At 42.9% G+C, this 16,044-nt stretch overlaps 1 protein-coding gene across 3 annotated transcripts in view; it reads left to right on the forward strand.

Moving 5' to 3' along the window:
* The window catches only part of ADGRG2 (adhesion G protein-coupled receptor G2), a 900,557-nt gene that overhangs the window by 409,920 nt on the left and 474,593 nt on the right, over positions 1-16,044 (forward strand). For all 3 annotated transcript variants that reach the window (XM_085622206.1, XM_085622207.1, XM_085622208.1), the window contains 2 exons: positions 2,518-2,562; positions 13,543-13,587. In XM_085622206.1, the coding sequence (XP_085478332.1) occupies positions 2,518-2,562; positions 13,543-13,587 (90 nt within the window). The remainder of the gene's footprint in view (positions 1-2,517; positions 2,563-13,542; positions 13,588-16,044) is intronic.

The following is a 16,044-nucleotide window of genomic DNA, read 5'->3' on the forward strand; positions in this document are numbered from 1 at the left end:
CCGAGCCCTACTTTCAAAATCCTCCAATCGACGGGCAGACAAAGCAGTGGACGTCCGCAGATTACGGACCTCGGTTTGCAGGTCAGACACATCCGTTACCAGACTCGACGTCGTCAGACCCAAGGATTTGACCTTTTCATTCGTTTGTGAAAGGTCCGCTCTGACTAGGTTAACGTCGATCAAAACTGTGTCCAATTTATGGGCCAATGTATCGAATCGCTGGCCGACCGCCGCTTTCATCTCTTCGATGGCACCCATGACGTCCTGCAGTGTTAACTCCGTTGACGATCCCGGGCCATCCTTGGATCTTTCCGGCGACTTATGCGGGCCACCAGGAGAACCTCTCGACTGGGTATAGCGGTCCATGCTGTTAGCTTGGGTATGAGCTCCCCGCCTAGTCGTCTTGGATTTTTGCTTATCTCCGTCCAATCTAGCCGCCATTGTCTGATGGGCGTCAAGGGTGTCGGCCACCAACACGATGAGCGAGCACCGGAGAACCAATCTAGAACGCCTCGGAGACCCCAAAGGGTAGTCCCAGCTAGTGGCCAAGAGCAGGCAGGGTACCCAATCGTCCCTCTGTAAATGTGTAATGACAATCCAAGGCCCCTCAGGTTCAGCGAGGAGACCCGAAACCGAAAGTGAAAGCAGGGGGTGCGCACCGGCCCAAGTCCTGCATGCCGTTGTTGTTCACTTTCTGCCCGGGCACCACGCCAACTCGAGTCCGGGGCAAGATCTGGAGTAGGCCGCCAACTTGGAGTCGATACTATTCCGGCTCCCGATGTCCGATTTGAATTTGGACAGCAGGTATCACCTCCACATAGGTTCGCCCGTGGAAGCCCGTCGATAAAATCAGGATCAATTCAGGATAGACGTGGGAGGTTGTGGAGGCCCTCGGGAGCCCTGTGCCTACGCGGCCATCTTGGTTGCGCGCTAGGCTCCTCCTCCCCCGCCAATCAATAATTAATGAAATATTTATAAATCCTGATAAATAACAATTATTAATTACCTTATTATAATAAAATTACTTCCCACCCTACTCCTCTATAAACCCACAACCAGCTCCAAAATATATAACACAATTAACATAATTATTAATTAATTAATGAACATTAATTACCAATTAATAATTAATGTAATAAATATGTATAAATACTACTATATAACAAGTACTAATTACCTAATTATAATTAAATTACTTCCCACCTTATTCTCCTATAAACCCACAACCCACTACGGAACTAACCGCAAAATTTAATTAACATAAAAAAAATTAACACATACATGAAAAAAAGCAATACTTATACAAAAAAATTAAATCACAAACTTTTATAATACATACTAAATTACATCGCACTAATATAAAAATCGATCTTATAAACAACGATATTTTTACTAACGATATTACTGACTTTGATATAAAAAAAAGAAGATATTTCTCACCTTACTGTCGATATTCTGGACTACAATATTCTTGCAGTCGATATTCTTGCATTACGATATTTGCAACTCTATGTTATGTTAGGTCGATATTTGCAACTCGATATTCTGTCTGTGCACCCATAAAAACCAACCATACCTACCGACATACCAGACCTAGCCTACCAAATCACACCTGCACAATCTACTATACCTATCTAACATATATACAATGACCTTACCCATTCAAGCTAACCTACCATATCTGCCTACATACCCTAACTAACTTACCATATCGCGATTATCATATCAGAACACTTATAGTCGCAGTGTAATATTCCCAGCGAGGATACCACTCCGGGCAACTCTTGATGGAGCCCCAACACTCTTGCGCTGCTCTTTTTCTACTTTAATAACGTTATGCTATTGCATATTGAAATGTATGCTTAATGACAGTAAACAAATTCCTACAAAAGCAATTCTTAAATTAAAAAATACAACAAAATTTGATTTCTACTCATTATAAAATGTTATCATAAAATTCCATTTGATTGTTTGTATTCGAAAGTGTGCAGATATGTTTCCTTTACAGTTCAAATTTATTGCTCAGCTAAATAAAAATATAATCCAATATCCTTCTCCTTCAACAATTTTCTCAGCAAAACTAGCAAGTATGACATAAGATAGTCCATTTGAATTTGCCAATGCTTGTTTTCAAGGATTTTCGGCTGCTTCGTTGTGACTGGTGGAGGTGTATTTTGTGTTGAATTAGAATAATCCAGTACAATCTTGGGGTAATTGAGCAACATTTGTCTGCTATCTGGTCAGGACGAGATGAAGTGTTAGCTCTGGTGGAGTTTTAAATAAGCAAACGCAAGCACCTGTGTCACTACATGACACTCACATCTGATCCACAACTCGCATGCCTGGTTGGCAGAGCGAAAAAAGGCAATGACTGCATGTGCATGGAAGTAAAATTCACTTGTAACCCATCATTTAAAACTCAACCGATCTGAAGTGAAAGAAAACCCACTAATTACTAAATGAAGCTTTTGTGTTATAGACTGGTTGGGACTAATTTGCTTTACACATTTTTTACAGCTAACATGAAAAGTCTGACTACTCCAGCCCTGGCAAATGGAACAGGTAAGGATTATCCATAGTTAACATATGCATGTTTGCTCATAAACCAGTGGTCATCCTTGGTCAAGTTGACTTGTTTAGACGTTTCTTGCAACCAATGCTATTGTCGGGCTGCTTCAGTGTGTCATAATTTTTGATTGTGTTGGCTTTCTGTTTTAGTGTTCTCTTGTGAAAACAGAAATTCATAGATGGGAGGTTGCTACTGTATTTTTCAGGACCCCCAGTCTCTGGATAAAATAGAGTTCCTTGTGTTACAAAATAGCTTGGTCTTACGCCAACTCTGCCAACCAACCACTGAGTCAGGCATAAGCAGTACACTTGCTGCCTGATTTTGAGCTAGGTGACTATCAACTGTGGAAGGTTTGTTTTGGAACTGACCAACCAAAGCTAGCAGGAATCAGTGTCCCCGCCCGATGCCTTCGGAGGTGCTGTGGGCTGCCCACGCTCATAAAATAAGTACATGCATGGCAGGGGGTATACGTGTAAAACCACGAGGCCTAGGAAAGTGGATAAGGGTTAAATCTAGCAGCATGTGTAACTCTCCTTTGGGATCATGCATCCTGAGCGTAGGGTCCTCCTCTAGATTCCTCAAGCTAGCCACACATATGTGCAGTAGCCACAGGGGCAGTTTTCCCATGGCGGGGTGTGCGTGTACAATCCTTGGAATTTAATCAAAGGGATTACCAACCGCCTTGGAAATCCCTGTTATCGCTCTGCTGAAATTCAGTGTTGAATCCCTAGTAATCCGCATGCAGAGTAGTTATATGACCTTGTATTGACAGACTTTCTGACTTGTGTGCTACCTGAACACACCACAAGCCTGCCTAGTAATAACAGACAGCACCATGCTGGTGGCTCTCCCACCATGCAGATTCCGTTCGATTGACCCATCCTCAAATTTGCGTACACTAAGTGGTTCCTTCATTTAGACGCAACACAGCTAGTGGTGCTGGAGGGGAAGTGTCAGGGAGCATAAATGAACCGAGACAGAGCATCCATTGAGGCTTGAATCAGAGCCATACATTAGAGAATGAATTCAATGCAAACGTGCATTTGCCTATCGTCTAGTGCATATCTGCCTTGCCTAGTACCTTCAAAAACAAGCATTGGCAACGCCAACAGGTCTAAACTCTGAAAAGCTGATCAATTGGCTTTGACAATCTCTTTTGCCATTTGTATGTAAAAGCACGTTTGAAGGCACATGCGCTCACCTGGTCAGCAAACTTGCAACATGTTTTATATCATTGAAAACCGATTGCAAGATAATCGCTGAAGCTCACTCATACGGTGTGATGTAAAGATTTGGCATTTCTAGTACCCTTGAAACTAGTAGCTGACTAACACTGAGAAAAATAGCATGTGTCATTGTGCATTGGTTGAATAAAGTGTCCCTGAGAACTGAAGGCATACTGCTGGCTTCGATATCAACGAGAAACCCACAAAAGTGATAGGTGACATGCTTGAAGTAGCCCCACACATTGGTAATTACTCAGTGCTGCATTCCAGTCCATTTTGTTTTTTTGCCAAGCGTGCAACCTCAGACCGGAACCAGCTGTATGCAAATTAGTCTTGCATATCAGATTTGGGCCTGCTGCAATAGGAGCAATCAAGCCTGAACTGACAAACCAGGCCCCCTCTTTTTTCAAAGACCTTACTGTCAGTGACACCAACATCACAAGCACTTCCAATAGAAGAATTCTCACTCAATGCAGTCTCAGTGATAGCGTCTGTGTCATGCTCGGGTAGAATCAAGCCAAGGGGTGGGAGCACCCAGATGTAGGGGGAGAAATAGAGTGAATGCAGAGTGAAGACACCCTCGCTTAAAGGAGGTGCAGGTGAGCATGATATGATTACAAACATGCAGGCAGATCATTTCTGGAAACCTGACATCTAGATACATCCATATCTAGGCAGATAGGCAGCTGGCACAGGCAGGTGCAGTGGCACTAGTAGCAAGGCAAGCCCAAGTTTGATGTAGAGCAGAGTGTGAATTGCAGTAGAAAATCCTCAGTGAACAGGAATCTGTTCCTTCTGAGGTACTGTACTGTCCTTTATATTTTCTATTGATGAGGTCAAGGGCTACTCAAGGTTTATTCTGTATCACTCTGGACATACAGATCACTTGACTGAAATGTCTCTGTTAGGAACTGCCAGGGAAAAATGTACCAAGGTTATTGCAAAGTTATACTCCATAGTCCAAAATGTTATGGAAACTGGGCCGATCATGTGACCGATGTAAGTGTTCATTCTGGCTGTTTTGAATGAGCTGCCTGACAAGCCTGCTGGGAGGAAGTGCGGGTGAGATGGCCAGGAGGATGTAGCAGCTGCAGTTCACCAATGAAAGGAGCAGATGATCACGGGATCTCTGACTAGCTTCTCTGGGGATCAAAGGTGCATTGAGTCCTCCTTTTTGCTTCTCAGACCAAGGGCTTCCAAGTGGAAGTCCTATTTTACTACATTAATTATGAAATGGAAATTAGGCCGACCCTCGATTTTTATTTATTTATTTATTTTTATTAAATGTCCATAGGTAAGCTAAGTTTCCGGGAAGGTGAAGGGGATCAGTACCTGATGGGATTGTCAAAAAGAAAAGATTTCCCAGTGGGACTGATATCAGCTGTGAATAAAGAGGTTAATGATCTTCTTACTCCTTAAACCATATTAGAACATTGGAATGTTGAGCACTCCATTGAAAACAATGGAGTGCTCCGGGCTTCTAATGGCCGGTAGAAGCCCAAAGCCTTAACATTCCAAAGTTTAACAATGGCCTAACATAGTCCGAGGGGATTTCAACCCCCTCGGGCTCCTTGAGGCCCTTGTTTTACAAATTATAGCATTCTGCTCTCTAGGGATGGAATGTTCTAATAGACTTAGAGCCATACGTGGTGGGCTCTACTGGCCATTAAACTCCCACTCCCTTGTTAACGCTGAAGGCGGCCTTTAATGGCCGGTTAAGCCTGCTACTTCGGGCTCTAAGGCTATATTAGAACATAGGAATGTTTGAGTGCTTCACTAGAGAATAACGAGTGATAGAGGGCCAGTAATGACTTGTAGAAACCATCTGATTCAACATTTTGATGGTTCTTTCAGTTTTTCCTGCTTTATTATAGAGCATTCTTCCTCAGTGGGTGGAATGTTCGATTAGCGTTAAATCCCTTCTTCCCCCAGCTGTAACAGTTGGTAAAGGCTTTTTCTGTTGATAACAGAGCCTTTAACAAAGAATATAGCCCGCAATAGTAAGCTTTTTTACTATAGTGGAACAGACAATGCTGGGAGCTCAATTGGAGACAACTGAGCGATAGAGGCCAAATAAAAGTTGCTATAGCCACCTGCTTGTGCCAATAACTCTGTTTTACTGGTTGGCAGTCAAAAATAATGCTATATTAGAACACTGGAATGTTGAGAGCTCCATTGAAGACAATGAAGTACCCAGCTAATATTGGCTGCTATAAGCGTTCTGCACCAACATTCCAATATTTATATTTGTCTTTCTGTTTCCCCCTTTTAATTTAGAACACTGTCAGTGGGTGGAAAGTTCTAACAGCCTTATAACCCTTCTGCCATGGGCTAAACCAGTTGTTAAAGACATTCTCGCTCGTTATAGGCCCTAGCCTGTGGCCCAGAACAACTGGTATGGTCCTCAGCAGCTGACTTTAAGGCTACATTAGATCGGTGGAATGTTGGAAGGTCCACTGAAGGCAATTGTTTCAAAGTCAAATTGTGGTTGGTATAGATCTTCTACTCCAAGATTCCATCCTCACCATTCTGCTTCTCACAGTTTATTTCAGAATATTCTATCTTCAGTGGGTGGAATGTTCTAATAGCATTATAACTTCTCTGCATCAGGCTGAGTCTGGTTAAGGGCCTTTTCCCTCATTATCGGTCCTCTCCTGTGGCTTCGACCAATAACTTAAAAATAGGACGTTTAAGGGCCATTGTAGCCCTTAGCAGCTGATTGTAATAACATATTATAAAATCCAATGCTGGGAGCCCAACTGGACATCATACTGAAGCACACAAAAATGCGATCAATGGAATGCTTGAATTAATCTCAGCCATCGGTAACTACTCAGGGCCACATCCCAGTCCATTATTATTTTGCACACAATGCCAACTCAGTTTGGACCCAGCCATGTGCAAATCTGTCTTGACCCTGGTCCAGTGTGATCAGTTAAGCCTGAACTGCCAGGCCAAGTCCTCTCTGAACCAGACCACAAAAAACCCAAGACAGGCTTCACCCTTACTACAGCTCATCAGGCAGGTATAGGTTGGTTTCAGTGGCACAGTGTGCAAGGGACCCACATCTGTTCCACTAAGCATGTTACACTGAAGTATACAAAAAAGTAATGGATGGAATGATTGAACTGATCTCAGCCTATTGGTAATTTCTCTGGGCCACATCCAAAACCGTCGTTATTTTGCATTCCATGCCACCTCAGTTTGGACCCAGTCCCAGTGGGAACAGTTCAGCCCGAACTGCCAGGCTACATCCTCCTTGAACCAGAATACAAGCAGATATGGCTGAGTCCAAATTAAGGAGTGACTAGTAGCCGCACTTTGCTGCCAGAAACTCTACTTGCCAAAAAGCGCGTTTGTACACATAAAGTTAATTTTTTTTTATTTGAGATCTAAGAGGCATCTGCCTTTTTCAGATAAGTACATAAAAAAAGAAAATTGCACCCACGTCATTCCATAGGCACGCATGTGTGCTGACACTTGCATGAGCCTATAAAAGGACATGACTGGCAACAGAAGATGTGTCTTTGTACTATTTGTTTCAGTCTTTTAATTTTGCTAAAGTTACACAGAATGAGCAAAAAGTATTTTGATTTTTGCTAATGCTGCACAGTAGCAGCAAAAAGCATTGGCTTAGCCAGTAGATCAAAAGGGGGAGACCTATTGGCTTTGCCGATGCTTATCAATGTAAGTCCTCATTATAACAAGGTGATTTTTGTATGTACAATAATCTTACTTTGACCTTTGGTACTTTACATGTCAACTGTTCAATTATAAACTTTTTATTCCTAATCCTTATCACAAATGAACTTCTCTATGTAATTTATCTTGATATTACATGTTTTACTCTTTTCAATAGTCACTTTCTCCGTACAATTCATGAGAAGGATTACCCTTCAGAGTCAATGAGTAGTTCACCAGATCAGTATCTTTCACAGACTAATAATGAATCTCCCACTAAAGATGATGTCTTTAAATGGCACCAAACTTGAGATGGACTATGTCAGCGGTGTAGTCCCTTCATGGGAGTGTGTAACTCAATGAAGCATGTTCAGAAGCTTAGAATTGTGACCAGGTGAAGAAAAACCCAATGAGGATCATTAATTACTATCCTGCATAATTATTTCTAACTAATCCGTGAGGCAACCTCGGTCTTTTCTCTCTCTGACCCTCTTAAACCCTCATAATCAGACATGGTTCTTTGTATGTTTTACTAAAAGTATATGGGCACTGACCCCTTCATGCACAGTGACAGCTCAAACTGACTTTCAAGAGTTGCTCTCATTCAAGTAGCTTATTTTATCTTATATTAAATTATGTTATGTGAATATGCATATTACTCCAGGAGAGTAACCTGGCACCTGAAAAAGGTGTGGTCCTGGATGGGACGCATTGGAAGAACCTGGTTTTCAGATTTTTGCAGAATTCAAGGACTGTGCTGGCGGCTCTGATCTGCACAAGGGCGTCATTCCAGGTTTTGGAGGCCAGGTCTCCGAACGTGCACTTACTGTCTTTGGCTCTTGGGATGCAGGGGACGTGGGCAAGCATGAAGTAGGCCGCGCAGATGATTCTGGTAGGGGTATGGAATCTGATGCAGCTGTTTGGTTATGCAGGGCCTTGATGGTGTTGGTCGTATGAGTGTGTGAGGAGCTTGAAGAAAGCTCTATTGTGGACTGGGAGCCAGTGGAGGACTTTGAAATGTGCGAAGATGTGGGTGAGACATGGAAGTTTGAGCAGGGGCCTGGCTGCTGCGCTTTGAATGCCCACGAGTCTCTTTGTGAGATGTGCGGCGCAGCGGACATAGAGTGCATTCCCATAGTCCAGCTTACTAGTGATCAGGCCCTGGGTCCACCAGTCACTGTCACTGAACTGAAAATAATTCCAGAGTTTAAACCCCCTCAGAATGAGTGAACATTAACTACTTATTAGACACCATTAACAATAAGGGAGAAATATCATAATTAAAGATCATTGGACCTAATGACCCATTGGGGGCTTCCTGTAATTGAGGAAGGGTCCCCTAGAAATCTTACAAAGGTGCAGTCCTTGTAGGAAAGTCTTCACTCAACAATGCCTGAACACTGGACCCCTCAGAGTCTGTACTCTGAATAGGAGCCGCCTCTTTCCTTCTCCCTCTCTCTCTCTCTCCCTTCTCCTCTCTCTCTCCTCTCTCTCTCTCTCTCCTCTCTCTCTCTCTCTCTCTCCTCTCCCTCCTGTATTTAACTAACAGAAAATTCAGCCAGGCTCAAGATTTAACATGACTGTGACTAACCCTCCAGTCAGTTCACAGCCATACAAAATTAGGACTGCCCAGTTCTGCACATTTAGCACTAGACAGCTAGTACCTATCTGTAAATTTCACATTGATACTGCATACTAACCTCCATAGATAATCGGGTATGAAGTAGATTGAATTAAGCCAAACAGAGAAGCCCATAACCAAAAATAAACATCAGCCAACCTTACTGCACCCCAAACAAACCATTTCAAGCTAACACTGTTTCACCTGTTATGTAGGGATTGCTGGGATTATATTTTGCACTACACAAGGCAGAACAAAAAAATATTTTCATCTTTTAGGTTTGTTGAGTTCAATTTTTGTTTCCCATAACGTTTCCCCCAGGAAACTGTGATGGAACCACTTCAAGGAAAAGTGCAAAGCTTTTCAGATCTCTGGGCACAAAAGCATTTTGCACTTGTGGTGGGATTTGTCCCCTTATTGGTGATGGTTTTCTTTGGAAATGTATTTGTAATTTTAGTGATGGCACTTAAGGGATGTAAGTGCCAGGCCTACCACCAACAGGGTTTAAAATGAACAAACTCCACTGCAGAGATTCACCCATATTCAAAGTTACAATCTGTCCCACCTTCCCATTGTAACAGTGACACCACTGCTGGAGCTCTGTTGTTTTATCAGCATGTGACAGTCATAGAAATCTGGGAGCACTCATACTTCCCACACATTTACTGATGCACATGTTCCACTTGTTAAAAAGTCAGCACGAAAGACCATACAGACATGAACATTTGCACATTTCACTTTTCATTCCTCCACATAGACATCTTTTTCACCTGAAGAATTCCCCTCTCCTGTTAATTTCGTTTCCACCCTGAAAGGGCACTTACACTTCCTTATAATGGAAGCAGTTTCAAGTGTTTGAAAGGTAGAAAACTACTCTTAAAATGTTTCTCAATACTTAAAAATGTTTCTGTTCACTCCACTCCTCCACAATGCCCCTTACCTGCTAACCCTAAACGTATGATGACGTAAAATCCATTATACTTACGGGTTTTCCATCATTTTTTTGTTGTTTTTTTTGCATCTTTTATATAGCGCAAACTCTACCCGAAGGTATTGGAGCGCTGTACATGAGCACCGTATTTACATTACATATTCAGGCACGGGGAGATTAAGGGGCATATCAACAACAACCGGCGATAATTATCGCTAAGCGCACTTAGCGCTAGGATAATTAACGCCGGCTAGCGTTGATTTTTATCGCTGAGATAGCGTGCTATTAGCAACGCTTATCTCAATAGCGATAAAAATCCTCACGCCAAGTGGCTAACGTGAGATTATCGCTGGAAACCCAGCGATAATCTCACGTTAGCTTGTTGATAGGGACAGACAAATTTAGCCATGATATCCTCCTTCCATAGGATATCATGGCTAAGTCAGAAAAATACCAGACGTAAAAAAGCAGCGTTAACCGCGGTCAGCGCTGCTTTTTTGTCTCTAACAGGGTTAGCGATATTCTTGATAATAGGAGAAATGTCGCTTAGCGACATTTCTCCTATTATTTTAGTCTGGAACGCCCCCTTTGCATCTCATTAGAGATGCAAGGGGAAGCGTAGAGTAATAGGGTGCTAACATGCAAATGTGCATGTTAGCACCCTGTTGTTGATAGGGTGCTAGTTTTATCTCTGCTTTTTTGGCTTTTAAAGCCAAAAAAGCAGAGATAAAGCCCTTGTTGATATGCCCCCTAGTGATTTGCCCAGAATCACAGGATGTGGACGCGACCCGAGGCTCGAACCCTGGTTTCCAGCACCAAAGTGGAGTTTCGGAGCTCTATTGGCCTATTTATGCACATACATTTAGGATTTAGGACAGGCTCTGGTGCACCGAGTCCTTTTTTAATTGTCTCCCTTTCCTAAACTATGCCAACAATAATCATAATGATCTCGTTCACCCCAGCTTCCCCTCTTCCAAAGACGCTTTTATGTCTTCACAAGTCTATTTTTTCCATACATAGATCCAGGCTATTAATGCAAAGTGTACATTCCAAGGTCCGGAGGTCCTACCGTTAGACCCAGCAGAATTTCCCCATTGGAAAATCCCTTTGAGAAGGGAGAGTGTGAAATTGCACTTTGTTTACACTTTTTCTCATTCGAAATTAAATTAATTGGCTGTGTGTGGAAACTTCTTTTCCGCCCATTCATGAAATATGTGGTATTTTGGGTGTCCTTCTCGCATGAAAGTACTCTCTTAACATGTTTGATGCCGCCTAAAATTGGTCCTTTGGTGGTTGAATACTTTTAATTGGACAAAGTTAGAATATCTGTTAAACATATAAGCATCATAAATTCGTCCCCATAAATCTCTGAAAGGACCCTGTACACTCCTAAAGCTGATACACATTTTAAGATTGGTGTCTTAACATAGCGCCATTATTTTGTTTTCACTTACTGCTTCGACCACTTGTGCGCGCAATATTTAATTGTTTCTCTTCGTATTGGAGCAGATTATCTTTAATTGGAGCAGACTATCTCTTTTACAGGTGGGTGTTGCCACCTGGTGGTCATTTTGTATAACTTTTAGAATGCTTCAGAAGCGTTCGCTGCTCGGAAGACCTCACGTCATAAATTCCTCTAAAAAATAAAAGTGCAAAGAGAATAAACTTTGCGTCTCCCTTTCCATCTATTTGCTTTCATCTGTTTTCTTCGAGGGGCCTATCCTTCACTGCCTGGATTGTTTTTTGTTCAGCAAAGAGATATGCACATTTTTTTTTTAAATTTGATGGTACAGCAAATCATGAATAAAACACTCTGAATATAGGGTACAAAACAACAGAAGTGTTTCTTGTACGGTGTTTTTACAGCATTTTTAAAATACAAAATCTGTAGTATTTTGATATCAAAAGAGCTAAAAGGTGACGGACATAAATGGTAGCATCTCACTTTTTTTATTTTTATGTAATACTGCCGTCTTATCAGTGCACTAGAACTCCGGCACCCGTCACCTAATGGTGCCTCTATAAACAGATCAGACACTTTTTTTTACAAATGGAGATGCACTACAGATAAGATACAAAGGCCAAAATATTTCTCTTTTCTTTTTTTTGGCTTTTATTTCATGGATGATAAATATACAACGACAGCCAACACGTTTTGTTCCTGTATAGACCATTTAACGGAACTTCTTCAGGGCTTAAATTGATAGCAAGACAAGTTCAGAAATTGCAATTGGTGATTCAAGAGTGAGGGATGGATATCTTCTCATACCAGATGTATAAAGGATTGAACTTAGCTTTAAATGTAAGTCAATGGTTATTTAGATATAAAAACAATTAGTCCATAAATAACGAAATGCCTTTTGTAAATTCGACCATCAGATTTATTTATAATTAAAATCTAAAAGGGACCTGCTATCAGTCTTAAGAAATATTGGATTCACCACTTATTTGTCTTCAAAGATATATGGATTAGTTCCCGCATCCACAAATTGACCAGAGGAAGATGTATAAAAATCAGCTGTGTTACACATGCAAATCTTGACGGAGTGGCTTTATGCTCGATCGTCGCTCCTCATTGTAAATACGAAATATAGACCGGCCACCTTGATAAGCGGTTCCGTCTCACTCTCTGGATCGCCGACAAAATCTGTAGTATTTTGTTGTTCTCATTCTGATCAATGTCAATAATGGAGGAACACTGTGGAAGCAAATATGTTCGGGCAGATTACGACTTTGGTGATGTTGCACCAGCTCTCCGCCGTCACAGCACGGCCAAAGCTACGCAAGGACCTCCAGCCTTAATATGGGTTGGACTCTTGTAAGGCGGACGGTCCTTTGCATTCCCCATGGCAGCGCCTGGAAAACAGGCACGTACTGAGAATGGCAAAAAAAACAACACAAAATCCGGTACGGCATGGACGGTGGCGTCCATGCCGTGCTGGAACTTTGAGAGAGTACAGACATTATAAACCTTTACCTTAAAATTCCAGATGTGTTTCCAATTTATTGCTCAGCTAAATAGAAATATAACCCAAGATCCTTCTCCTTCAACAAGGATTTCTGCAAAACTAGCAAGTATGACATGAGATAGTCCATTTGAATTTGCTTATGCTTGTTTGAGGATTTTTGGCTACTCCGTTGGCACTGGTGGAGGTGTATTTTGTGCTGATTTAGGATTATTCAGTACAATCTTGGGGTAATTGAGCAACATCAGTCTGCTATCTATCTGCTGGTCAGGACCAGATAAATTGTTAGCTCTGGTGGAGTTTTGAATAAGCAAACACAAGCATCTGTATCACTACATGATACTCACATCTAATCCACAACTCGCATGCCTGGTTGGCAGAACAGAAAGAAGGCAATGTTTGCATGTGCATGGAGGTAAAATTCACCTGTAACCCATCGTCTAAACGACAACCTATCCTGAAGAGAAAGAACCCCAACTAATTACAAATTGGAGCTTTTGTGTTATGGACTGGTTGGTACTAATTTGCTTTACATTTTTTTTTTACAGCTAACATGAAAAGTCTGACTACTCCAGCACTGGCAAAAGGAACAGGTACGGATTAGCCATAGTTAACATATGCATGTTTGCTCATAAACCAGTGGTCATCCTTGCTCAAGTTGACTTGCTTAGACGTTTATTGCAACTAATGCTATTGTCAGTCTTCTTCAGGGTCTCATAATTTTTGATTGTGTTGGCTTTCTGTTTTAGTGTTCTCTCGTGAAAACAGCAATTCATAGATGGGAGGTTGTTACTGTATTTTTCAAGACCCCCAGTCTCTGGATAAAATAGAGTTCCTTGTGTTACAAAATAGCTTGGTCTTACGCCAATTTAACTTTTCTGTGAGATGGCAGTGGTCTTACTCAAGCCTTAGCCTCCTATTGTTGAAGTCCTACTCATTTGCTCCTGTCTGATGATTTAACGGCGTGGCTAGAGTCTCCGATTCTGCCAACCACTAGGTGGACTCTGCAGCACTGCCATTACCTGCGTTCTGCCAACCAATCAGTGAGTCATGCAGAGGCAGTACACTTGCTGCCTGATTTTGAGTTAAGTGACTATCAACTGTGGAAGGTTTGTTTTGGAACTGACCAACCAAAGCTAGCAGGAATCAGTGTCCCCGCCCGATGCCTTCGGAGGTGCTGTGGGCTGCCACCGCTCATGAAATACATGCATGGCAGGCCTGGGGGGAGGGGGCTATACATGCAATACCATGTGGCCTAGGGAAGTGGACAAGGGTTAAATCTAGCAGCATGTGTAAGTCTCCTTTGGGATTATGCATTCTGAGAGAAGGGTCCTCCTCTAAATTCCTCAAGCTGGCCACACATAAGTGCAGTAGCTCCAAGGGCAGTTTTCCCATGGCTCTGTGTTCATGTACACTCCTTGGAATACCAAGCAATCAGTGTTCTTGTAAAGCACGACTACTCACCCATAAGGGTCTCATGGTACTGAGGGGAAGGGGGGGACATGCTGTTCAGTCGAAGATCCAGGTCTTGAGGTCCTTCCTGAAATAAGGCTGAGACGGAGATTGCCTGAGATGCAGATGTAGGGAGTTCCAGGTCCTTGCAGTGAGGTAGGAGAAGGATCTTCCTGAAGTCGGGGTCCTGTAGATCTGTGGGATGGTGGCCAGGGCCTGATGGGCGGAGTGAAGACGACTTGTGGCAGTGTGGAAGTAGAGGCGATGGTTGAGGTATGCAGGTCTAGCATTGTGGAGGGCTTTGTAGGCGTGTGTGAGGAGTTTGTTTTTGATTCTTTTGTTGACCGGGAGCCAGTGGAGGTCTCTCAGGTGGCCAGTGATGTGGCTGCAGCGGGGGATGTTCAGGATGAGTCTGGCTGAGGCGTTGTGGATGTTTTGCAGTTCCTTTTGGAGTTTTTGCATGGTGACGGCATGGAGTGCATTGCCGTAGTCGAGTCTGCTACTGAAAAGTGCATAGGCGTCTGCGTTCCTGGACTTGGTGGGGATCCACTTGAAGTTTTTCTGGAGCAGGCGGAGCATGTGGAAGCAGGTGGACCAGACAACGTTGATCTGGTGGTTCGTTGAGAGCAAGGAGTCCAGGATGATGGCAAGGTTTTGTGCATGGTCCATGGGTGTAGGGCGGTTCAAAGTGGTGCATGCTACCAGGAGTCATCCCAGGTGGAGGAGGTGGGGCCCAGGATACGGCCTTCGGTCTTGTCTGAGTTGAGCTTGAGGCAGCTGTCCTTTATCCAGGTGGCAATTGCTTTCATTCCGCCGTGGAAGTTGTTCTTGGTGGCTGTGGGCTCATCTGTGAGGGAGAGAATCAGCTGGGTGTCATTGCCATAGGAGACAATGTTGAATCCATGGTTTCTGACGATGGTAGCAAGTGGGGCCTTGTAGGTGTTGAAAAGGGGGGGGGGGCTGTGGGAGAAGCCCTGAGGAAATCTGCAGCTGATTTCTGTGGGTTCTGAGAGAAAAGGTGGAATATAATTAAAGAGATTATCAACTGCCTTGGAAATCACTGGTAGAGTAGTAATATCACCTTGTTTTGACAGACCTTCTGACTTGTGTGCTACCTGAACACACCACCAGCCGGCCTAGTAATAACAGACAGCATCATGCTGGTAGCTCTCCTGCCATGCAGATTCTGTTCGATTGACCCATCCTCAAACGTCTATACGCTAAGTGGTTCCATCATCTAAATGCAACATAGCTCGTGGTCCTGGAGGGGAAGTGTCAGGGAGCATAAATGAACAGAGACAGAACATCCATTGAGGTTTATATCAGAGCCATGGTGAAGTCTTTCCCCCATGCATAGGGAAAGATTAGTAATACATTTCAAAATAAATTAGATAATTAATTTCACGCAAACATGTATTTGCTTATCTTCTAGTGCATATCTGCTTTGCCTGGCCCCTTTAAAAACAAGAATTGGCACACAACAGGTCTCGACACTGAAAAGCCTATCAATTGGCTTTGACAATCTCGTTTGCCATTAGTATGTAAATGCATGTTTGAAGGCACATGCGCTCACCTGGTCAGCAAACTTGCAACATGTT

This window comes from Triturus cristatus, chromosome 8 (genome assembly GCF_964204655.1).
Source record: "Triturus cristatus chromosome 8, aTriCri1.1, whole genome shotgun sequence".
Taxonomy (NCBI): domain Eukaryota; kingdom Metazoa; phylum Chordata; class Amphibia; order Caudata; family Salamandridae; genus Triturus; species Triturus cristatus.